The 24705-nt window shown below is 39.0% G+C and overlaps 1 protein-coding gene across 3 annotated transcripts; it reads right to left on the bottom strand.

Moving 5' to 3' along the window:
• Positions 1–109: 109 nt before the first annotated feature.
• ZNF283 (zinc finger protein 283) lies at positions 110–24499 on the bottom strand. 3 transcript variants are annotated; one of them, XM_088027644.1, is made up of 5 exons: positions 23585–24499; positions 16282–16369; positions 14360–14486; positions 4329–5687; positions 110–1073 (listed from the first exon to the last, which is right to left on the bottom strand). In XM_088027644.1, exons 1-5 carry the CDS (start codon positions 23689–23691, stop codon positions 1066–1068), a joined length of 1689 nt encoding a protein of 562 aa, XP_087883770.1. In that variant the 5' UTR covers positions 23692–24499; the 3' UTR covers positions 110–1065. The 3 variants fall into 3 exon arrangements, with proteins under 3 accessions (XP_087883770.1, XP_087883769.1, XP_087883768.1); XM_088027643.1 differs by having other exon boundaries at positions 110–242; XM_088027642.1 differs by having other exon boundaries at positions 110–5687.
• Positions 24500–24705: the final 206 nt, after the last annotated feature.

Genomic DNA, 24705 nt, shown 5'->3' with positions numbered 1-24705 from the left:
TGCTTTGTGAAACCGGACACACCTAATACATCCAATGTCAGGAGGAAGGAGTGGACAAGTATTGCAAGAATATCCAAATAGCGAATAAATAATCAGAAAAGAATGGAAATGTAAACCATGATACCTACCAGAGTAGCAAACACTTTTCTTTTTAATTGATGATGCCAAATATTATCAAGGATATGGAGAAAGCAGAACATTCATACACTGTTGGTGGGAGTGCCAGTTGGAATTTTTGGAACCTATTTAGAAAAATTAAACTTACTAAAGTTGAACATAGGCATACCCATGACCAAACCCAAGCAACTCCACTTTCAGTATATGGAGAAAAATATGCACAGGTACGATTATTAACAGTCTGATAAGGAGCTCTGATTTCCCAACATAGTATTCCCAAGAAGACATAATGAAGGATTTTCAATGTTGTAATGCTCCTTTTATGTGAATCTTAGCTGGTACTACATGGCTGCAAAGGTTCCTGAAAAGAATTGTGCTGGGCACTCTGAATTTGTTGTGTCCAAAGTAGAATTTCAAAGATAAGAAAATCAACAGATGGAACTAGAAAAGTGATTATAAGATCTCCAATTCAAAACAAAACCACCCAATACAGTCTACGGTTTTAAAGAACAGGTAACTGCAATACAAAAACAAAAATACCTCAAAAATATAACTTTTATATAACCTCACTCATGAGATGTAAAAATTCTAAATAAAATAGTAGCAAATGAAATCTAGCAATGCACCAGAATACATACATATACCAATAATTAACCTGGGTATATCCAGGAATGGGAGAAAATCAAACAATCTGTCAATAGAAATTATCACAATTAACAAATTAAATACTATACAGTTGCAGGAAGAGATGATGAAATGACATGAGATAACAGGAGCCCTTTTGACTTAGATACAACAAAGATTTTTACTCACAAATAAAAGAAAACATTAGAAGGCAATCCTTTGAGAGCATGATGCTAACTACCATTCCATCATAACAAGCAGACTTAGTGACTGAAATATCCAACTTTAGGGCCTCCTAGTTATGGCAGCATTCCCAATGCAGTTTCATATCCCTAAGATGGAAATAGGTAATGGGAATCAGTATTTCCATGGTAAAGTTTGAGATCACCAGTTTAAATGAAGTCAAACAATTTCACTCAATAGAATACTCTTTAGTTTTCTAAGTTGACTAGGTGCTTTTGATTCTTCCTTGAGAGGGGGATTTAGTAGTTTCTACTTCATAGGCTTCATTAACCAGAGAATCCCACTGTTTCTCAAGTACTATTCAGTACTGGTAATTTTTGAGACATAATTTCAGAAGTTCTGGGACAATTTTAGTTACATAAATTGCTTCTGTATATTGGCTTAGGGTTTGTTATTTTTCTAGCTTCTTAGTTCAGTGTGACAGGGATGGTGTAGATACGGGAAAACAGAGCATAGTTCTGGCCCTCCCTCTGGCCAGATGCATCTTGGTTTCCTCCAAGACACACTAAAAGGTATTTTCCACTGAATAGAGCCTCAGGCACATTCTACAACTTCTGATACACAATTTAACTATCATTCTTTTTTGAACAATCTGTAATTGTTTCCATTTTATCTTTAATTCAGAACTTCATACATATGATAGGACTACATTTTCAAAAGTAGTTGAAAGGTTCACCAGTCTTACTAGTTGTATAATGGAGATCTCTAGTCCTTTATAATGGAGAGCTCTAGCAGTCGCCATCTTAAGCAAATGACCAAACTTAGCATTGGCAGTAGTGAGAAAAATGGGTATTATGTGTTTCTGGTGTATTGCAATATGAAGTATGTATCACCAAATATGGTGTATTCTGGCCAAAAATGTTCAAGTCTCTGGCTCTAACTCGACTTTATGAGAGATACAAAGGATAGAGACACAAATTAAAGCTCACCATGAGGGAAGAAACCAATCTAGAATGCATGGCATTCTGTAAAACAGCTTTCCAAGTCTCTTCAAGATTAAAATCTAGAGACATGATAACCAAATGCAATACATGAATATAGAAAAGATGCTGGTTAGAAAATAAATAGCAATAGGATACCTTGGGAGTATTGGGACATATGAAGTGAATATAAAAGAATATTACAGAATTACTGATAATTTTCTTGTGTGACCATGGTATTAAAGGCTGTTCTTATTCTTAAAAGATGCATGCTACTATATTCAGGAATTAAGTATCACTTCTATGTCATAAGATAATGGTAAGTATACGTACACATACATACCCATAATTTCAGAAAGAAAGCAAATATGATCAAATGTTAATAATTATTGATTCTAAATAGAGTACATGGATGTTTATTATACTGTTCTTTAAATTTTTCTAAGTGTCTGAAATTTGTAATAATAAAATTTGGGGAAAGAATTCCCAAACGGACAATTTTTTGTTTTTTTAATTTGTAATTTATGTCAAAATGTGAGCAGAGAATCTTAATCACTGGCTACTTCTCTGTTTTTATTCATCACAGGCAAATTGTTTCACACCTCTCCCTGGTTCTTCAATAGGTATAGTCCCAACATCTTTAACACTAAGTCCACATTTCTTTTCAGCCTTCATTTTTTATGCAGCTTAAGGGATAAACTCTGAATAAAAATCCTCTCAAGTTTGTGTTTCTCTAGATTTTATCCATAATGAGAACTATCAAATTCAAATGGATGAGTGGTTATGGAAGCTCTTCTAAATCCATTACACCAATGAGCATTCTTTTCCTAAGAATTCGCTACTAGTAATACTAATGATGAAGATATTAAGAACAATAGCAAACATGTATTGAGCATAGGATACATATAAGATAACTCTTCCAAGGATCTGATGCATACTAAATCCATGCAATCTCTGAAACAGGACTATTAGTTACCATCACCAACATTTTAAAGACGATGCCCAAAGGAGATAAGCATTTTTCCCAACATCCCATAGGTAGTAAGAAGGTGGAATGGTGAGGACAGTTAAGTATGGCTTGTGCCATGTGTGAGAGATTTCCTATATTTGTTACATTGACAAGGTTATTCTCTAGGATGAATTCACTGAAGTTTAACAAAGGTTGAATAGTGTCAGCAGGCTTCTATACCTTCATTAAATGAACACTACTTATTATAAATTATGCTATTATAGGCATAAGGAAGTTGTGACTCACACATTAGTCAAATCTTCCTTTAGTGTGAATATTCTGCTATTCTAATCACAGAGGTGACAAGTGAAGCATTTATTCCAATTAAATTATATTGTGACTTGTCTCATGTTTCTAAAACTGAATGTTGTCTCTCAAATTATTTCTTGGAAAGGGCAAACTTTTTAAATTCTAATCATTCATGAGCTGATTGATATTTTTATAAACACAATAATAATGTTATGGCAATATGAAATTGCTATAAGTTTCCCAACACTTACTCTTATTTTCCACATTCATCTCATGATGGACAGGTGACAATTTTGTGGACTGGCACAAGTCTCTAGACAACAGTTTTAGTAGTTCTTGTCTAAAGGCCTTCCTACATCCCAATTTAAAGGGTTTCTCATTTGCATTCATTCTATGATATAGCCTAAGATATTTATCACATTCCTTAAATTCATAAAATTTCACAGCAGTATGAGTTCTCTAATGCACACAGCAAAAACTGAATTAGGTTTTCGTTCTTTCTACATTCCTTAAAGTGTTTCTAATGAGTACAAATTCCCCAATGTTTACCAGACTTTTGTGCCATGAATAAAGATCTTCACACATCTTACATTTAAATGATTTCACATCAGTATAAACTGATATTCAATAAAATTGTATAAAATTCTAAGGGCCTTTTCATATTCCTTATATTCAAAGTATTTCTCACTAGTATGAATTTTCTGATATCAAGTAAATTGTCCACACACAGATAAGGCTTTTGCACATTCCCTACATTCATAAGCTTTCTCAAGATTCCTCACGTTGTTTATACACATAAAAAATTTTCTTTCATCTCTTCAATCATAAAGTTTCACCAGTATCAACTGTCTCATTTGAATAAGTTGTCCATATAAAGGCTTCCCCACAACCTTTATATTCATAAGGCTTATCATTACTAGGAGTTCTCTCATGTTGAACAAGGTTTGAGTCATAAACAAAGGTCTTCCCAAATTCCGTACACTGATAAGGGTTCTCACCAGTATGAAATCTCTGATGAACACTAAGCTGATAGCCACTACCAAAGGCCTTCCCACATTCTTTACATTCATAGGATTTCCCACCAGTATGGATTCTCTCATGTTTAACAAGGCTTGAACCCCAACTAAAGGCCTTCCCACATTCCTTACATTTAAAAGGTTTCTCACCAGTATGGATTTTCTGATGTTGAGTGAGGTGATAGCCACGACTGAAGGCCTTCCCACATTCTTTACATTCATAGGGTTTCTCACCAGTATGGATTCTCTCATGTTGAACAAGACTTGAGCCACAATTAAAGGCCTTCCCACATTCTTTACATTCATAGGGTTTCTCGCCAGTATGAAATATCTGATGTCGAGTAAGTTGATAGCCACTACCGAAGGCCTTCCCACATTCTTTACATTCATAGGATTTCTCACCAGTATGGACTCTCTCATGTTTAACAAGGCTTGAACCCCAACTAAAGGCCTTCCCACACTCCTTACATTCAAAAGGTTTCTCACCAGTATGGATTTTCTGATGTTGAGTGAGGTGATAGCCACGACTGAAGGCCTTCCCACATTCTTTACATTCATAGGGTTTCTCACCAGTATGGATTCTCTCATGTTGAACAAGACTTGAGCCACAATTAAAGGTCTTCCCACATTCCTTACATTCATAGGGTTTCTTGCCAGTATGAAATATCTGATGTCGAGTAAGCTGATAACCCCAACAAAAAGCCTTTCCACATACTTTACATTCATAAGGCTTCTTGCCAGTATGGATTTTTTGATGTTGAGTAAGTTGATAGCCACGACTGAAGGCCTTCCCACATTCTTTACATTTATAAGGTTTCTCACCTGTATGAATTATCTCATGTTTAGCAAGGCTTGAGCCCCAAAAAAAGGCCTTCCCACATTCCTTACATTCGTAAGATTTCACACCAATATGAATTTTCTGATGTTGAGTGAGGTGATAGCCACGACTGAAGGCCTTGCCACATTCTTTACATTCATAGGGTTTCTCACCAGTATGGATTCTTTCATGTTTAACAAGACTAGATCCCCAACTAAAGGTCTTCCCACATTCCTTACATCCGTAGGGTTTCTCACCAGTATGAAATCTCTGATGCACAGTGAGCTGATAGGCACTAAAAAAGTCCTTCCCACATTCTTTACATTCAAAGTGTTTTTCAGCTGTATGAGTTCGCTCATGTTGAACAAGTTTTGAGCCATGACTACACGCCTTCCCACATTCCTTACAAACATAGCGTTTCTCTCTATTATGAATTCTTTGATGTGCACTAAAAGATTTACTTTTTCTATAAGTGGGCATTTTTCCATAGCTAATTATCATTTGACTAAAGTATCCCTCTTGATGTCCCTGTGGTCCCTCAAATTTGCTTTTGCACTTAGAATTATTTTCGAAAATGGATGCCTCAAGGCCAAGAGTTTTACTTCTTTCCTTCATCTCCCATTGGGAAAAATTTATTTCAAAAATGTCTTTTTCTGAAATTGTATTTTTGGTCTCATATGTTGACTCCAAATCTGAAAGAAAACAAGAAAACCACAGATTTTATTTCCTTTCCCAGAAAATTTTACCAGGAAAAAAAAAAAAAAAAACCTCAACAGAGAAATACAAGACAAATTGGAAATAATACCCATAAGTGAATTGGGAGATTTATTAAGCTCACTGCTAAGCATCATGTCTCTACCCTGTTGAACAACAATCTCAGCTTTGACTTTTCAGCTTTTATGATCTTAATGCTCTGATCTAACAGCTTTCTGGAGGATTCCACAAAGATCACTTTAACAAGTTCCTTATCTCCCCATATGGATGACCCCTTGAACCAAATGTGCCCTTCCATCAATCAAGCCCTTATGTGCCCAAGTGTGGTTCAGCTGAACTTTTAACGATTGTGTAGGCTGGCATGATGAACTCGAATCTAGAAAATCCCCAAACTCAAAAACAAAATCTAGCACACCTGAAACTAATATTGTAGGTCAACTATACTTAAACAAAACAAAATAAAATAAAACATTAAACTACATAATACTTCTTCACAGGGATTTTTCTGAGTGATTGGTGTTGGGATAGAAAGCAGACAAAATTCTGCAAGCCAAGCAGTTACTAAGTTCCAAGGCTCTACTGGAGATGAAACATGTGAAACAAAACCAACTAAAACTGTAATACAACCTCCACTTCACTCAAATCCTGATACAATCAAAGAGATAAGCACATGGTCATGTGGGAAGTTTATGGCAAAGAAAGATTTTTACATCTAATTTGAAGCCAGAAATAAACTGAAACTAATAAAAGCTATGATTCAGTCCCAGCTCAGCTCCATGCTTGGTGGGATCTGAGTTATCATCCCCTCACCCTAAATAACTGAGAAAGGAGCATATACTTTTATGGGCAGGGAACCATCTATTCTTTACTGTTCTTCAAAATGTCTGGCACATAATAAAAAATTATGAGGTAGGTGAGGAACAGGGAAAGTACAACATATAATCACCCCCCCCAAAAAAACCCACCAAAGAGACAAAGAACAGATGACACAGATATTAGAATCAACAGGCAAGGCCAATCAATTGTATTTTATAGATTCTAGAAGAAAAGATGGACAGTGAGCAGCCGGGAAATTTCAGCAAAGAAATGGAAACTCTAAAATTGTAAAACGGAAATTCTACAACTAAAAAACCCAAACAGAAGCACAAAGAGAAAAAAGAAGGGGAAAAAAAAAAGAACAGTGTCAGATCTGTGCAACAATATCAAACAATCCAACTTCAGGCAACAGCATTCTAGAAAGAGGACAAAACCAAGTAAGTACTTGAAAAGATTGTTGAAATGTTCTCGAAATGTATGAATAGGCAAACTGCAAGCAGGATAAATACAAAGAAAAGCAACAATTGAGAACATAATCAAACAGTTGAAAACTGAAGATAAAGTAAAAATAGTAAAAGGAGGCGGGGAAGGGGGGACATTAAAGTTAGGGGAACAACTAAACATTACCACTGACTTCACATCTGTAACCATGGAAGCTACCAGACAATGGAATGATATCTTCAATGGCTGAAGGAAGAAAGCTAGAAAATCTAGAGTTTTATATAAAGCAAAAAATTTCTTCAAAATGAAGGTGAGAGATTTCCAGCCCCAGCTGTGAAGAAAAATCCGGTATTAGACTTAACTCTCAAACCACAAACAACCAAAAGCTATAAAATAGGATACTAGACACAGGGCTGAGAAACTTTTAGAGAAGATTATCAGGAGAACTTTATATTCACCCTTTATGCCTGGTTGCATCCTCCAAAACAAGATACAGGGAAATGCTCTCCAAATAGAGAGCAGTTGTCTCACTGGGCAAAGGATCTGAGTTCAGGGCTGCTAAGGTAGCTGGAATTTGTAGTTCAAGGTTAAGTAAATAAAGGAGCCATGTAACAGAGTCCCAGAAATCTATGCAGGGATTCCCTCCCTTGGATCTATAACCAAATATTAATTTATGTATCTATACAGTGACTCTCCACAAGGTAGTTGGAGTAACACAGCCTGAGTGGAAAAAGGCATTCATCTGGGGGCGCCTGGGTGGCTCAGTTGTTGGGCGTCTGCCTTCGGCTCAGGTCATGGTCCCAGGGTCCTGGGATCGAGCCCCGCATCGGGCTCCCTGCTCCGCGGGAATTCTGCTTCTCCCTCTCCCACTCCCCCTGCTTGTGTTCCTTCTCTGTCAAATAAATAAATAAAATTTATTAAAAAAAAAAAAGGCATTCATCTGAGTCCTCACAGAGACCATGTATTGAAGACACATCAGGGGCGCCTGGGTCGCTCAGTCGTTAAGCGTCTGCCTTCGGCTCAGGTCATGATCCCAGGGTCCTGGGATCGAGTCCTGCATCGGGATCCCTGCTCTGCGGGAAGCCTGCTTCTCCCTCTCCGACTCCCCCTGCTTGTGTTCCCCCTCTCGCTGTGTCTGTGTCAAATAAATAAATAAAATCTTAAAAAAAAAAAAAAAGAAAGACCCATCATCTGGAGCAGTAGTTCTCAAACTTGTTGGTTTCAGAATCCTTATATTCTTAAAAATTATTGATGAATTCTTTGCTTGCTCATGCATAAATTTATTTCAAATACAAAATACATAAGGTTAGTATTTTTATCTAATGGTGATTTTACAACATTTTAGTTGATTTACTAAAGGGTAGAGAAGTACTGTGGATGTATCTGTGGGAAGTAATTTTAGTCACGGCCAGTTGGTCATAGCTAAACTACAGTAACTATTGTTTTACTTAACAATGTCTTATTGCTTTGTATATATTAACATTTGGGTATAAGGACCGTGTGTATATCCAAAAGGAAGCCAAGGTATTTAAACTGACCAATCTAATATTACAACTACTTTGAGATGGTCAAATGTAAACTAAAAGGAGTGCACTTTTGTGCAGTCTAGCATCAATAAATAGTTCAGTAAACTTGAATTTAGCTCAACCAATCTGAATTGCCATGCAAGAACTTGTATTATAATTACTTGGTAAGTAAGGCTTAACAATGCTAGTAAAGGAATATAGTTTTAACTTCTTTTTAAATATTAAAAAATTATTGAGGACTAAAAAGAACTTTTGTGTGAGTTATAGTTTTTGATATACCATATTAGAAATTAAAACTGAGAAATTAAAGATATTTATTAATTCACTTGAAAATAATAAATCATTGCCTGTTAACACAAATAACAGATTTGTGAAAATTATATTTCCCAAAATAACAAAAAATAAGTATTATTTTAATTTTTTGTGAATCTCTTTAATATATGGCTTAATAGAAGAGAACTGGATTCTCATATCTGCTTCTGTATTCACTCTGTGGCAATACGCTATTCTGATTGAAGTATATGAAGAAAATCTAGCCTCCCACATATATGTAATTGTTATTTTTTGATACTATAAATATGTTACTCTTTGATAGTGTAGTAAAACTTGAGAAGGGATAGTCTCTCAAAGGTTAGCTGCAATGTGAAATATCCAACTATACCCGTGAACTTTTCATATTATGTTACCTTAAAATCCACTGCACTATGAATGATCTTTTATCCAGGCATAATTTTGTAATATCATGCACTGGTCATATGAAAAATAGTGGTTCACTGAGTTATGCAGATCTTTGAAATGTTGACATATTTCATTACACAATATATTAAAAATCATATGTTAATATTACCATCTATCGCATCAAAAAAATGTTTATGTGTTGGGAAGTTTTAAAGCTCAAAATGGTAGCTGTTTCACACAATTCTAATTTTTACTTGAAAGTCTGAATTAATCATTGGCAACAAATACTGTTATTTGTCTTCAAAGGCGTGCTTATAAGAACATTTTTCCAACTACCTAAGTCTGAACAATAAAAGTTTGTCTGTTGGGCATTCTTTCAAGAACAAAGTGGTATTCTGGGGAAAGGACACCTAGTTTGACTCACAATTCAAACAACTGCAAAACTGGTTTTCCTCAAGGCAACCATCACACTTTAGGTATACAACAGAAGAGCTTAATGAATACTTCCCATTTCACCACAATGAATATTTTTTAAAATGCATACTCAAGGGTCAAGACTTAATAAAATGAAGCCCAGAGTAGGAAACTGAAAGTCAACCACTACTGTTACCCTCTGTGAGGAGGGTGTCAGTATAAAAGAGTTGTCCCATGTGCAAGAAGGTTAAAGACAAGTGTCTGTGACCTGGCATGGAGGTCACAGCCCAAGGAGGATGAGAAGGTCAATCACATGATCAAAGTGGTGGTACTGGTAATGGAAGATTGGCTACATACAGAGCGTTTGAGCAAAAAACATATTAAGGAAAATGGAAGCCAAATTTTTCACTGTCAGAGAAGGGAGTTAGAAATATAGAAAGTAAGTTGGTAGGAATGCAAACTGGTGCAGCCACTCTGGAAAACAGTATGGAGTTTCCTCAAAAAGTTAAAAACAGAACTACACTATGACCCACCAATTGCGCTACTAGGTATTTATCCAAAGGATACAAACATAGTGATTTGAAGGGGCACATACACCCCAATGTTTATAGTAGCAATGTCCATAATAACCAAAATATGGGAAGAGCCCAGTGTCCATTGACAGATGAATGGATAAAGAAGATGTGGCGTATGTGTGTACACACACACACACACACACACACACACACACACACAATGAAATATTACACAGCCTACAAAAAGAATGTAATCTTGCCATTTCCAATGACATGGATGGAACTAGAGGATAATATGCTAAGTGAAATAGTCAGAAAAAGACAAATACTACATGATTTCACTCATATGTGGAATTTAAGAAACAAAACAGATAAACATAGAGGAAGGGAAGGAAAAATAAAATAAGATAAAAACAGAGGGGGAGGTGACCGATAAGAGACGCTAACTATAAGAAACAAACTGAGGGTTGCTGGAGGGGAGGTGGGTGTCATCTCATGGTTTTCAATACACAGATGTAAATGTGTGTGTACACACGTATGTATGTATATAAGTATATTCCCTAGCTCTGACCACTCAGAGACCTGGGAGCACCCATCTCCCAACAGCAATGAGCAACCCTAGTATGAAAATATTGGCTTCTAACTACCATTCTCGACTAAAAGGAACCAGGACACCTTGAAGAAATGGTTGACTTTAGGACTGGAGCAGGGTAAGTACAAGATGAGCCAACATGCTGTTGTGTCAAAAGATAAGGAGATGCTCAATGAGTAACAGAGTTGTGCCAAAGGACACAGAAGCCTCAGGAGAGGGTTCCCATAGATCAAATCTGGGACAAGCTCAAATATTTTGAACTTCAAAATAAATAAGAAGAGCTTACAACCCACCAACTAAAGATCAAATATATGAATAAATTGAAAATTTGGAGGGATACATTTAATAGTTTCCAAGTTCCTCCTCAAAAAATACCCATTAAAGGAAAAATTATTAATTTTACAAGGAGGAGGGGCCCCTGGGTGGCTCAGTCGGTTAGGAGTCTGCCTTTGGCGCAGGTCATGATCCCAGGGTTCTGGGATTGGGCCCCACGTCAGGGTCCCTGCTCAGTGGAGAGCCTGCTTCTCCCTCTCTCTCTCTCTGCCTGCTGCTCTGCCTACTTGTGCTCTCTCTCTCTCTCTCTCTGTCAAATAAATAAATAAATAAATCTTTTTAAAAAAAATTTTTTTACAAAGAGGAAGCCCGCAGACACTAACCTAATCAAGTGCTCAAAGTATCATCAGTAATGACAAACCATTTGTATTACCTGACAGAATGCAAGAACACAGCATCAATTCTGTGATATTACTGCCAAAGATACATAAATCTAAGTCTAATCATGAAGAAAAGTGCAGACAAACGCAAATGAGGGACACTCTACAAAATAACTGGCCTATAATCTTCAAAAGCAGCCAGGAATTCAAGTCAAGGAAAGATGTATGAACTCTTTCAGACTGAAAGGCTACATAACCCAAAACCCTAAAACAACAACAAAAAAACTGTATTACTGAGCCCTCACCTATGTTACCAACCTAATTTCTTTTTTTTTTTTTTTAAGATTTTATTTATTTATTTGACAGAGAGACACAGCGAGAGAGGGAACACAAGCAGGGGAGTGAGAGAGGGAGAAGCAGGCTTCCCGCCGAGCAGGGAGTCCGACGCGGGGCTCGATCCCAGGACCCTGGGATTGTGACCTGAGCCGAAGGCAGACGCCCAACTGACTGAGCCACCCATCACCAACCTAATTTCTTTACGATCCTTTACTAACTCTGCCCTGTCCTTCTTACAATTCCAACAGTTTCTTTGCAACCACTGAGCCTTTGCATTTACTGTTCACTGTGACAGATATATTCCTCCCCCAAATAGTCATAAAATTTGATCCCAGTTTTCATGTTTCTATTCAAGAAAGCTTTCCCTGACCATCTTATCTAACTTAGGCCTGTCAATTTCTATCATTTTCTATTCTCTTATGCTCTTTACCTTCTTTAACCAATATGTTTCATTATATGACATTATTTATGTACTTATTTACTAACTTATTTTCAGTTTCTTTCTGACTACATAAAACTGCATTTGAGAATGGGCAAGTTATCAATGTTGCACATGACTGTATTGACAGTGCCCAGTACAATGCCTGGCCAGAAGCAGGCAGTCAAAATACTTGCATAACTTATGAATGAATGCATTTATTCATTCATACACATGCAGAAATGTGAAAGAGCTGGAAAGCAGCTGAATCCGACATAGAAGTAGAATGGTTGCACCAGAAACAAAAGAGAATGCCTTCCTTGCTGAAATGGGAAGGTAATACGAGAAGAAAATCAAAGAGTAAGAAATGAGATCAGATGAAAGTTTGTTTGGCAGCCCAAAATGAGATCTCAGTTTCCTCCCTCCAGAGGCCTTGGTCCTTCGTAGGGAGTTTTCCAAACACCATCCCACCTGTTTCTTCTCCTCCTGTGTGACCTGTGAGGTTGGTTCCCTGCAGTGATGGTTCCCTCCTGCCTTTGCCTTCCTGGGTTCCAATTTCTTGGCCCTCCCCTCACAACCATCCAGGACTCTTGTCCTTGCTCCCATAATGTCACATCCAACTGAGAAATGGAGTGTCTGCTTGCAAGAAAAGAAATGCTAAATGGTATAGACTTTTTTTTTTAATGATGAGCTCAAAACATTTGGTTAAATTTGCAATAAAAAGTAAAAATAATATTGATAAAGACTTCACAGAAGAGAAGTATGATGGAAATGAAAAGCATGAGATCACATCAGTAGGAAAATGATCTTGTAGATTCATTCAGGCGCCTTCTCTTTGGAGCAAATAGAAAACAGTGGTTGAAAACACAGACTCATGAGCCAGAGCTCCTTACAGGCTCAGTTGCTGCTACTTCTCCCACTAGCTGTGTGACCCTGGGAAGTCACTTACAATGTATGTGTGTCTGTATTCTCATCTATAAAAAGGGTTTGACAAAAACATTACCTGCCTCATAGGGATGTTGTTAAAGTTAAATAAGCTAAAGTATTTGCTCTGCTTAAAACACAGCCTGGTTTATAGTAAGCACAGTGTTAAGTATTAGGATTAGTATTATTACTGTTGTTATTTTGCTAACAGAAAAAGAAGTTTCATGAGACATTTTTAATATTTAACTCAGTGTTGAATTTAACTTCGTAAAATGCAAAGTTCAGATTGCAACTTTTAACCTCAAATATGTTGAAAAGCAATTTGTTCACTTAGTATAAAATGAATTCTGTTTATCCAATCCTCCTCTACATAAAATGGAGAGGCTCTTTGCAAAGTCACAGTACATCAAGACCCTGTTTCTAGCTGTACTCCCCGCATTTTGGTCAAAAAATAACAAAGAGCAATGTTTCTTTAATGTGTATAACAATCACCTGGGGATCTTGTGTAACTGCAGACTCTCTTCTGAGGGTCTAGGGTAGGACGTAACAAGCCCCAGAAGAAGCTGATGTTAAGTATGTAATACTTAACAGGCGCCCGGGTGGCTCAGTTGGTTAGGCAACTGCCTTCCACTCAGGTCATGATCCTGGAGTCCCAGGATCGAGTCCCACATAGGGCTCGCTGCTCAGGAGGGAGTGTGCTTCTCCCTCTGACCCTTCCCCCCCCCCTCATGCTCGTTCTCTCTCTCTCTCAAATAAATACATAAAATCTTTTTTAAAAAAGTATGTAATACTTACCAATAAAAAAAGCTAAAACCCCACATAAACCAAATGAAGGCTTCTAATCACTGAGAAAACAATCCACATTCCTCCTCCAAACCAACAAAACTGCCTATCACCTGGGCCTTATCTAGCTCCTTCACTAACTTCCTGGTGTCATCTCCTTCACTAACTCTGCTCTGGTCTTCCTACGGTTTCTCAAAACAACCACACTTTGAATAGCAAGGTCACAGATCATCTCTAGATATGCTAAAGTTAAACATAGTATGAAACCTGGTTTCTTTGACAATGGTTATGAATTAAATGCCCCATAATGCAAATCCAGCTCCTCAGTAATTAAAGAAGAGAGGCCACTGCAGGAAAAGCCAGAGGAAGGTGTGAAGGTATGGGAAGAGGAAGGAGCTCGATGAACCCATTTCTAATCCAACAAATATCAAAACATGCCTTTGAGCACAGGGAGAAGAGATTCACCTGGTTTCTTCAAAGACAGCCCTATCATTCCCATAGCAAAAGCCAATGGTGCAGAGAAAGACTAAAATATTTCAGGCAGATGACCTTACCCAATGAGACCAAGTTACTATAGTTCTCCAACATCACATCCACGTACAAGTCCCTCTGAGCAGGGTCCAGGCACTCCCACTCCTCCTGAGAGAAGTCGATGGCCACATCCCTGAAAGTCACCAAGCCCTAAAACCAAAAACCCATACATTACTTGTGAAATTTAAGAAATTTCAGGATTTAAGAAAATATTTCCAAGAGGAGAAAAAAAGGATTGTGAAGGATAAACTGCAAGAAGAGGAAAATATAACAATCAAGTAGGCTGAAAGCCTGTGATATGTACAGGTAGGGAAGAGTAAAGAAATCTGTATGGCTAAAGCAGAGTGTCTACGTGTTCTAGAAGAATCTTGCTCCAACAGAAAAAAACTTCTAGGATATTGGGAAGTAACTAGACCTGTCTGGTAATCTATAAAATAATCCCAGTTTCTCTTCTATTAAATACAAATAGTGGGGGTGGGGGAAGGCTGTTGATGAGTGTGTATACATACACACAACCTGCTATGTGCCTGCCTCATAAATTCTTCATTAATGTGACCTGCTGCACCGACTTTCAAGGAATACAAAAAAACAAATAAAACTTTTTCCCACATGCACTATAAAATCTCTATTTGAGAAAAATGATTTCTATTAAATTAAGGATTACTGTAAAGCCTCAAGTAAATCACTGTTAGATTACATAGTAAGTCTTTTCTCTTATAATGATGAATACATAAGATGTTTTTATTGGCTGCAATTCAGGTCATCATATAGATACATGAGGTTAATATCTCTACTATATTTATACAGTTAGGTTGGACAAAAATTCTATTTTCTTCATTCTAGGAATCTATTATCATCCAGTATTTAGAAATCCAGATCACCTTCTCACTTGTTACCATCAACCACCCCTCACCTAACACTTTTCCTCCTTCCTGAGTTGGAGGCCATTGAAAGGGCACAATGTATATGACACAGATATCACCCAGTATCTGCGCATCCTAGTCAATAACCAAATGAACTTAACACTGGTATTCATCGATTAGGGAACCACTTTCCCTGGAAAGACCCACTCACAAGGCCCCTCATCCTAAAAGCCTTGCAAAGCCTCACAGAAACTGAGGCTGGGCCCAAGAAAACCCAAATTCCATCTTCTCTGGGAAACTCAGGTTTGTGAAGAAGTTCCAAGTTTGCCTGTGTGGTCAAAGGAGACCCTCATCACTGAATCATCACCTCACAGACCTGACACAAGAATAAGAAATTCTGATAAGGGAACTCGTACAGCCCTAGTGGAAAAAAGACAGAGGTGATAACAAAGGGCACTACCCAAGACAGCCTGCTGTGGATATGTCCTAAGTAAACACCAAAGCTCTTCTGGAGAACGCACAAGCAACGGAAAGCGTTCTCTTGGGTGACCATCCAGCTGTCTAAGGGCATTATATCCTGACTGGTTTCCTTCCTAGATACCTGCCAATCAGCACCTTAATCTGAAAAAGGAGTAACTGTTGTTTTCAAAATGTCTATAGTCTTTCATTCTCTCTTTTCTCCTTCCCTTATAGAAATCCTGTTTGTGCCTTGATAGATGAAATCAATCTACTCTTGGTTTTCCTCGTATACGAGTGCAAATGTGCTAATTGTTAATTATATTTCTTTGAGTTATTCTTTGACAGGAGCTCAAGCATTTCCCTCAAAAGACTCCTATCCCTTCACTGCTTTTGATAGAAGACGGAGCACACAGATGCTGGATGATGTGTTCAATGATATGACACTGATTGGAAAGGCACGTGAGGACACTGGGCTATTTGGCACTGTTCTTTACTGGAACAGGAACTGAGAAGCAGGTTCAGGACTAGGGTTCTGTCATGCAGAAAGCTTTAGGACAATTAAGGAGAAGATTCATATGACCTAAAAATCACAGTATCTCAAGGACAGAGAAATAACAACTTACATCAGTCATGGTTCTAGAACTGCAAGAACTAATTAATAATCCATAGGGTTCCTCGACTGGTGAAGCACAGAATCCAGAAAAGCCAGAGCTGGGGAAGGAAAAAAAAAGCTTTAGACTAGGTGTGCTTAAGTGATCCCATCCTGATGTAAGCTAACATAAACTTTTATCTCTTCCATTCCTGTTTCTCCTTCATACCCCCACAACCATCTGTGGAAGCTGAACTCTCACCTAAAACCCAAATGTCCTTCAGGCGGAAGGTTCCTGGCAGTGCCTAATTCTGGGAATGCTGACATGGGCCGAAGGTTGGACTACTGAGTGCTGCCCAGACCAGATCCTCCTCCTACCACCGCCACTTCTCAGGGCTGAGAAAGAGGCACATGGTCTGAGCCAGAACATCCTTCACAGGCTTGGGGCTGAAGAAAGTTGGTCAAGACACAGGAGTGGACAGGATGCACAATTGCCTGAGCCCCAAAAGCTGACCTCTTAATGCATTCAGAACATCCATGCAATGAAATGCTATAAAACTATGCTAAGTTGGGGAAAATAATCAAGATACACTGTCAATAGAATATATAGCTTACTACATCAAAAACTAATGATGTATTATATGTTGGCTAACTGAACATAAAAAAAGGAAAAAATATAGCCTACAGGATGTATAGTGTGATTATATTTATAAAGTATATGTGTATATCAATATAGAAAAGATTGACAATCAGATGTCAATAGATGAAAAAAGTGTTTAGGAAGTTATACACGTATATACAATAAAGTTTTTATTGTGGTAATAATGTTCTTTTTGTTTAAGTATTTGTAGAGTTGTTGTAACAAGGGCCATGCATTATACTAACTATATAATTTCTATATACACTCATGTCCTGCTTAGAAAAAAATGGCTAAAATTCCCCAAGAAATGTCATGGATATACTGATGAGATCGCAAGCCTGTTTCTTTTCACGTCTTCTGACACATGGGTTTATTTTGCATCTGACCTGTCTTTTTAGACGATACTCTACCGATAACTGCTGAATCACCTGATTCTGTCAGTCTCACTTAGCAATGAACATTAGTAGGATAAAACCTCTAAGGTATAAAACTCAGGACAAATTCCATTTGCCTCCAAAAAGCTGGTCATGACCCAACAGTATTTCCTATAATTACCTTCCTATGAGTTCCTAAGACAGGTTGCCTGAATTGCTTATTGGCCTTTGTTGCTGGCAGCCTAGTTATTCCTATGTATATTTAGTCTTCTTTGTCTTAATGGTAACAACCATGTCTTTCAATTATTGTATTACCTCCCAAGTACTATCTCAGGCTCTTAAAATTGGGGCAAATTTTTACCCAGAATTCCCTTATGGAAACGTATCCTTAAACGGTTAAAGAAGTATAGATGTACATACACGAATATTCACCCAGGGGCACCTGGGTGGCACAGTCGGTTAATTGTCTGACTCTTGGTTTCAGCTCAGGTCATGATCTCATGGTCATGGGGCTGAGCTCCACCTCAGGCTCCACACTCAGCAGAGTGTGGAGATTCTCTCTCCCTCTCCCTCTGCCCTCCCCCTCATGCTCTCTCTCTAAAATAAATCTTAGAAAAAAAAAGAATATTTTGTGCCAGTACCATGCTGTCTTGATCACAGCTTTGTAATATAGCTTGAAATTGGGCAGCGTGATGCCCCCGGCTTTGTTTTTCTTTTTCAAAATTTCCTTGGCGATTCGGGGTCTTTTCTGATTCCATACAAATTTTAGGACATATAGACCAATGGAACAGAATAGAGAACCCAGATATGGACCCTCAACTCTATGGTCAAATAATCTTCGACAAAGCTGGAAAAAACATGCAATGGAAAAAAGTCTCTTCAATAAATGGTGCTGGGAAAATTGGACAGCCACATGCAGAAGAATGAAACTCGACCATTCTCTAACACCATACACAAAAATAAACTCAAAATGGATGAAAGATCTCAATGTGAGACAGGAATCCATCAAAATCCTAGAGAAGAACATAGGCAGTAACCTGTTTGACATCACCCACAGCAACTTCTTTCAAGATACATCTCCAAAAGCTAGTGAAACAAAAGCAAAAATGAACTTTTGGGACTTGATCAAGATAAAAAGCTTCTGCACAGCAAAGAAAACAGTCAACAAAACAAAGAGGCAACCCATAGAATGGGAGAAAATATTTGCAAAAAGACACTACAGATAAAGGGCTGGTATCCAAGATCTATAAAGATCTTCTCAAACTCAACACCCAAAAAACAAATAATCAAGTAAAAAACTGGGCAGAAGACATGAACAGACACTTCTCAAAAGGAGACATACAAATGGCTAACAGACAAATGAAAAAATGTTCATCATCATTAGCCATCAGGGAAATTCAAATCAAAACCATATTGAGATACCACCTTACACCAGTTAGAATGGTAAAAATTGACAAGGCAAGAAACAACCAATGTTGGAGAGGTTGTGGAGAAAGGGGAACCCTCTTACACTGTTGGTGGGAATGCAAGTTGGTACAGCCACTTTGGAAAAGAGTGTGGAGGCTCCTCAAAAAATTAAAAATAGAGCTACCCTATGACCCAGCAATTGCACTCCTGGGTATTTACCCCAAAGACACAGATGTAGTGAAAAGAAGGGCCATATGCACCCCAATGTTCATAGCAGCAATGTCCACAATAGCCAAACTGTGGAAAGAGCCGAGATGCCCTTCAACAGATGAATGGATAAAGAAGATGTGGTCCGTATATACAATGGAATATTACTCAGCCATCAGAAAGGATGAATACCCAACTTTTACATCAACATGGATGGGACTGGAGGAGATTATGCTAAGTGAAGTAAGTCAAGCGGAGAAAGCAATTATCATATGGTTTCACTTATTTGTGGAACCTAAGGAATAGCAGGAAGGACATTAGGAGAAGGAAGGGAAAAATGGCGGGGGGAATTGGAGGGAGAGATGAGCCATGAGAGACTATGGACTCTGAGAAACAAACAGGGTTTTAGAGGGCGGGGGGGTTGGTTAGCCCAGTGATGGGTATTAAGGAGGGCACGTACTGCATGGAGCACTGGGTGTTATATGAAAACAATGGATCGTGGATCACCACATCAAAAACTAATGATGTATTGTATGGTGACTAACATAACATAATAAAATTAAAGAAAAATTCAACCAAAAATCATTTATGATAAAGAATCAGAAACTACCTAACAGTAAGCAAATGATTTGCTAGATTGTGGCCTGCTATGTCCTCATTAGTTTGATTGTATTAGACCATATTAACTGATGAAGAAAAACACATGTAATCAATTCCTTAGGGAGGCAGGCAGGATTGTAAAGTATACACAATGTGGGAAGTGTATCTGAAATTAAGATAAAAACTCTGGTGTTGGACTTTCAAGATGTGAATCTGGGCTTGACAGTGACCAGTTTCTCAACACTTCTATTTCCTTGCCAATAAAAGACAAATAGGTGGGCACCTGGGTGGCTCAGTCAGTTAAGTGTCTGCCTTCGGCTCAGGTCATGATCCCAGGGTCCTGGGATCGAGCCCCGCATGGGGCTCCTTGCTCGGCGGAGAGCCTGCTTCTCCCTCTCCCTCTGCCTACCACTCTGCCTACTTGTGCTCTCTATCTCTGTTAAATAAATAAATAAAAATCTTAAAAAAAAAAAAAAAAGACGAATAGGAACATTATCTACCACAGAGGGCTGCATTGAAGATTATGTGAGAAAATCCACAAAAAATACTGGTGTACAACAGGGGCGCCTGGCTGGCTCCTTCACAGGAGCATGTGGCTCTCGATCTCAGGGTTATGAGTTTGAGCCCCACGTTCGGTGCAGAGATTAGTTAAAACAACAACAACAACAAAAATAACAACAGCAGGTGTACAACAACTAGCCATTATTGAAGATGCAAAAGATTATTGTCCCTTATTCTAAGGAAAGTTAACACCCCTTTCCATTTTTTCATAATAAAATCTGTACTTTTCAGGTCTATTTTCTTACAAAGTTAAAGTTTCACAGCCCAGCCTTGAGCTTGCTATTCTTCCCAAATAACATAAGCAAAACAGGGTCTCAGAAAGACATACAGGAGATATCCCCTCCTCCCAGAAGCAGCAAACAGAGATAGGACTCAGCATCATAAAGCAGGCTCAGAAAATATTACCCAATTAGATGTCAAGAGAACGTTAACCAGAGGGCGCCTGGGTGGCTCAGTTGGTTAAGAGAACATTAACCAGAGATGTGATCTTGTTCTGTGCAATTGGTGGTTTATTTGAATATTTATCACCATAACCTTCTTATTCTACCTTCTGGAATAAGATTTTTATTTATTTATTTGATAGAGAGAAAAAGTGGCAGAGGGAGAGGGAGAAGCAGGCTTCCTGCTGAGCAGGGAGCCCGATGCGGGACTCGATCCCAGGACCCAGGGATCATGACCTGAGCCGAAGGCAGACGCTTAACCCACTGAGCCACCCAGGCGCCCCTATGAAATAGATTTTCATAAGACAGAACATATACACTGGAAAATTATCATTATTTTCTATGGAAGGAACCTTTAAAATAATCTAATTCTGAAAGTCTTTGTCGCCCTTATAACTAATTTTTAAATGGTGTTTCTATATGCCTAAAAGTTGTTAATACTTCAGGTTTTTAAATAAGAAATCACTGACACTTCCCTCTTCTTTCTACATATTCAAGACTAAAATAAAACCCACATCTGGGTTGGATTTCTTCTTCAAAATAAGAGCTAGAGAGTCTTCAACTCAATTGTATCACCAATTACTGTTATCTTATTCTGCAGAAACAAAACCAGACACATAGGCTCATGCACAAAAAAATTTAAACAGAAACACACCAAAGTATTAAGAATGATTAACTTTAGAGGATGTAATTTTAACTTCCTTCTCTATATGCTTCCTAGATTGTTGCGTTTTTTGCAACAAACCTATATTAATTTCATCATCAGAAATGCAAAGATATTCCCAAATGTAAAAAATTGATGGGTGCCTGGGTGGCTCAGTTGGCTGCCTTCAGCTCAGGTCATGATCCTGGAGCTCTGGGATTGAGTCCCGCATCGGTCTCCCTGCTCAGCGGGGAGTCTGCTTCTCCCTCTGACCCTCCCCGCTCTCATGCTCTCTCTCAAATAAATAAATAAAATCTTAAAAAAAAAAATTGAATGATCGGGAAGGGGCATCTTTCAGCCATTAAGAAAACTGAAAAAACAGACCCAACACTGAACATCAGCGTGCCGGAAACAAAGTGCACCTACTAGCTGTTGAACGTCTGTAGCTGTAAGCTCACCACGACACTGAGACACTTTCACTGTCAAGATTCCCCTGTAATGGGCACCTGGGTGGCTTAGTCGGTTAAGCATCTGCCTTTGGGATCAAGTCCTGCATCGGGCTCCCTGCTCAGCGGGGAGTCTGCTTCTCCCTCTGCCCCTCCCCCCAGCTCAAGCTCGCCCCCGCCACTCTTTCACAAAAATAAAGAAATCTTAAAAAAAAAAAGAAGGGGCGCCTCGGTGGCTCAGTCGTTAAGCGTCTGCCTTTGGCTCAGGTCATGATCCCAGGGTCCTGGGGTCGAGCCCTACATCGGGCTCCCTGCTCGGCGGGAAGCCTGCTTCTCCCTCTCGTACTCCCCCTGCTTGTGCTCCCTCTCTCACCGCCTCTGTCTCTGTCAAATAAATAAATAAATAAATAATCTTAAAAAAAAAAATTCCCCCACAATGAACACCAATTATGTAAGTCACCTTCAAAGTCGGAGGAAGGAAATATACGCACATAAACAGAACAATATCTGGTACAGAAGAGATGCTCAACAAGTGTGGCTACACCTCTCCACTTCTTCACTGAAGAGTCAATTAAAAAACATTTTGGATACAATTCCTGAAAAATGTCTTTCAAGACTTTCTTTCACTGAATGGGATTCTTATATAACTCATCATAATCTTGGGGACTTTTGTTCATTACTACAACTAGTACTTAATATTTTATTATTTACATTTTTCCTTTTGATTCTTTATAGGCATAATTTTTATTAGGTGCACATTATTCCATTACAGGATATACTGCCATTTACTTAACTGTTTCCATATCACTGGACGCTAATTTTGTAAAAGTTCCTTCCCAGCTATTAAATCTTAATTCCAGACCAATGAAGCTAGACCTTTTCTGGGTCATGCACACTTGACAATCTCATGAAATTATAGACATTTTGCCCCCTTAAAAAAATAAATTTACAAATATTTACAAAAATTCTGCCTCAATTTCAAGGGGTTTGCGATCACCTGGCAGCTCATAAACGGAACAAGACCTCAGGTTAAGATTTCCTGTACTAGACCATTTGAGCATCTGGTCACTTTCTTAAACTTGCAAGCACCCATCACAATCATCTTCATGTTTCTCTCAAGTTTCAATCATAAAAAGTTGATGTGAAATGATCCAGAATCACCATGTGACAGCAAATCTTAATATTCACTAAGTCTGTATCATGGGGCAGGCCCCGTTGTAAGGAACTTCACACACATTGACTCATTTTATATCTTTATAACCCCCATGAGGTAGGCATTATTTTGCCTTAATTTGCCTTCATAATGACACAGACAGCCTGAGTCACCTAAGCTCACAGAGCTAGTAACAGGTGGAGCCAGGATTTGAATACAGATGCTCTAGGTCCAGAGCCTTACTCTTAGCCATAACACAGTACCGCTTCTACAACACTCACAAAGTGGGACCTGAAATAACTCATGTTTAGCAATGTTACAGATTTCTACCTAAAGATTATCTGAAAGGTTCTGTCCTTGTTGGTGCAAACTGCAAACCCCTATGCTCAAAGACCAACCACATTCCCACACCCTAAAAGCCTCACAACGTTGTCATTTATTAACGGAAACAATCCTTCTACCTTGCCTTGATTTAAAAATCATGACTGTGGAGAAGACAGAAAATAGTTTGCACATGATACCACTCAAATACCAACCTCCTCAAGTAATCATAGCCTAAAATAAAACTCTAACACTAATCTCTAGGAGGTGTATTTCTACATCATCACATACTCAGAAAAGGAGAATGCACTGAAGGATTTGAATAATTTGCCATTTGAACAGCTAGCTACTGATTGAGAATAGGGGCAATAGAGGGTCACTAAGAAGCGAGATACATGAGTAGGGTGGGTCATTCACCAGAAGGAAAACCCAGGATAGACACTACCAGTAATATTGCAGGTCAAGGAAAGCAAATATTCCCATGATCTAAAAACAAAAGTAATTGTCTGGAAAAAAAAAAAAGAAAGAAAGAAACACACACTCACCTGAACCTTGATTTCAAAATATGCAGCAATTCTTTCCTCCTCCTCAGGGTCCTTCTTAAAAACCCGGCAGCAGTAGGGGGCAAAAAAGAATCATGAGACACCAACATTTCTTGGAGCACAGACCTAACTTAAAAAAACAAAACAGAAACAAAAACGGAAAACCAAAACGCTGTCTAGAGCCATATCTGCCTCCATCCACACAAAATCAAATGGGACTGAAAGGAAGGCTGGACTCTATCTCTGAGTTGACAGCAATTGTTGGGGACAGAGGTCTGGTTGCAGCGGCCCCGAAACAGGTAGCTGGCTCCGAAGGAGTTCCTAGACGCGCCCCTCCTAGGAATCTTACCTCTGGGACCTCCCCATCACGTCTTCCTAGGAGCAAGTCCTGAGGACACCTGCGGATATAAAATGCTCATCCCAAGACTGGACCTATGCCTTCTTGCGTGAAACGTTCACTCTAGGGCTTCGCGTAGGGCTCCTTCTCTTGCGGTCACTTAATTTTGGCAGGCCCAAAGAAAGTCTAGAGGGAACTTGGAGCACAAACGGCCAAAGCAAAACCACAAGGCCACGCACCTCATCACCCCATCACACATTGCCAATCGCAAACACCATTACGGAGACACACCCCGGCCTGGCCACGCCGGCTGTCACACACCCATCCTTCTCAGCCGCTCGCGCGCACACAGGCTGGAGGCTCCGAACGCGACATGCTCAGTCCGCGACCTGGGCCTCCTCAACTCGGGCGCCTCCCGAAGTCACCCCCAGCCTCGCTGCCGGTTCTGACCCGGCGCTGATTACTTCCTCCGACGCGATCACCTCAACTCGCCGAGCCCAAAAACCTTCAGGACACCGGAAACGGACCCACAGGCTTATGGGAAATAAGAGCCTGAACGTCCTGGGAGGCTGGGAATCTGGCCATCCAAAGAGGTCTCCGCTGGCAAACTCGCCCCGCCCCGAAAAAGACCTGTGCCCGGGGACTTCTGGGAAATGTAGTCCATGGCGGGCAAATCCCCGGAAGCTGGGACCCTGGACCCTTAGACTGCTCCCAGCATGCAATTCGGCCACGCGTAGCAAAGGCGCTTTTTCCAAAGTCAACCTCGAGTTCGTTCTGGTCTTTGCTG

Source organism: Eumetopias jubatus, unplaced genomic scaffold (genome assembly GCF_037043125.1).
Source record: "Eumetopias jubatus isolate StellerSeaLion01/CBP00866 unplaced genomic scaffold, mEumJub1_p1.0 scaffold_10, whole genome shotgun sequence".
NCBI lineage: Eukaryota > Metazoa > Chordata > Mammalia > Carnivora > Otariidae > Eumetopias > Eumetopias jubatus.
This window is presented reverse-complemented; position numbering and strand designations above follow the sequence as displayed.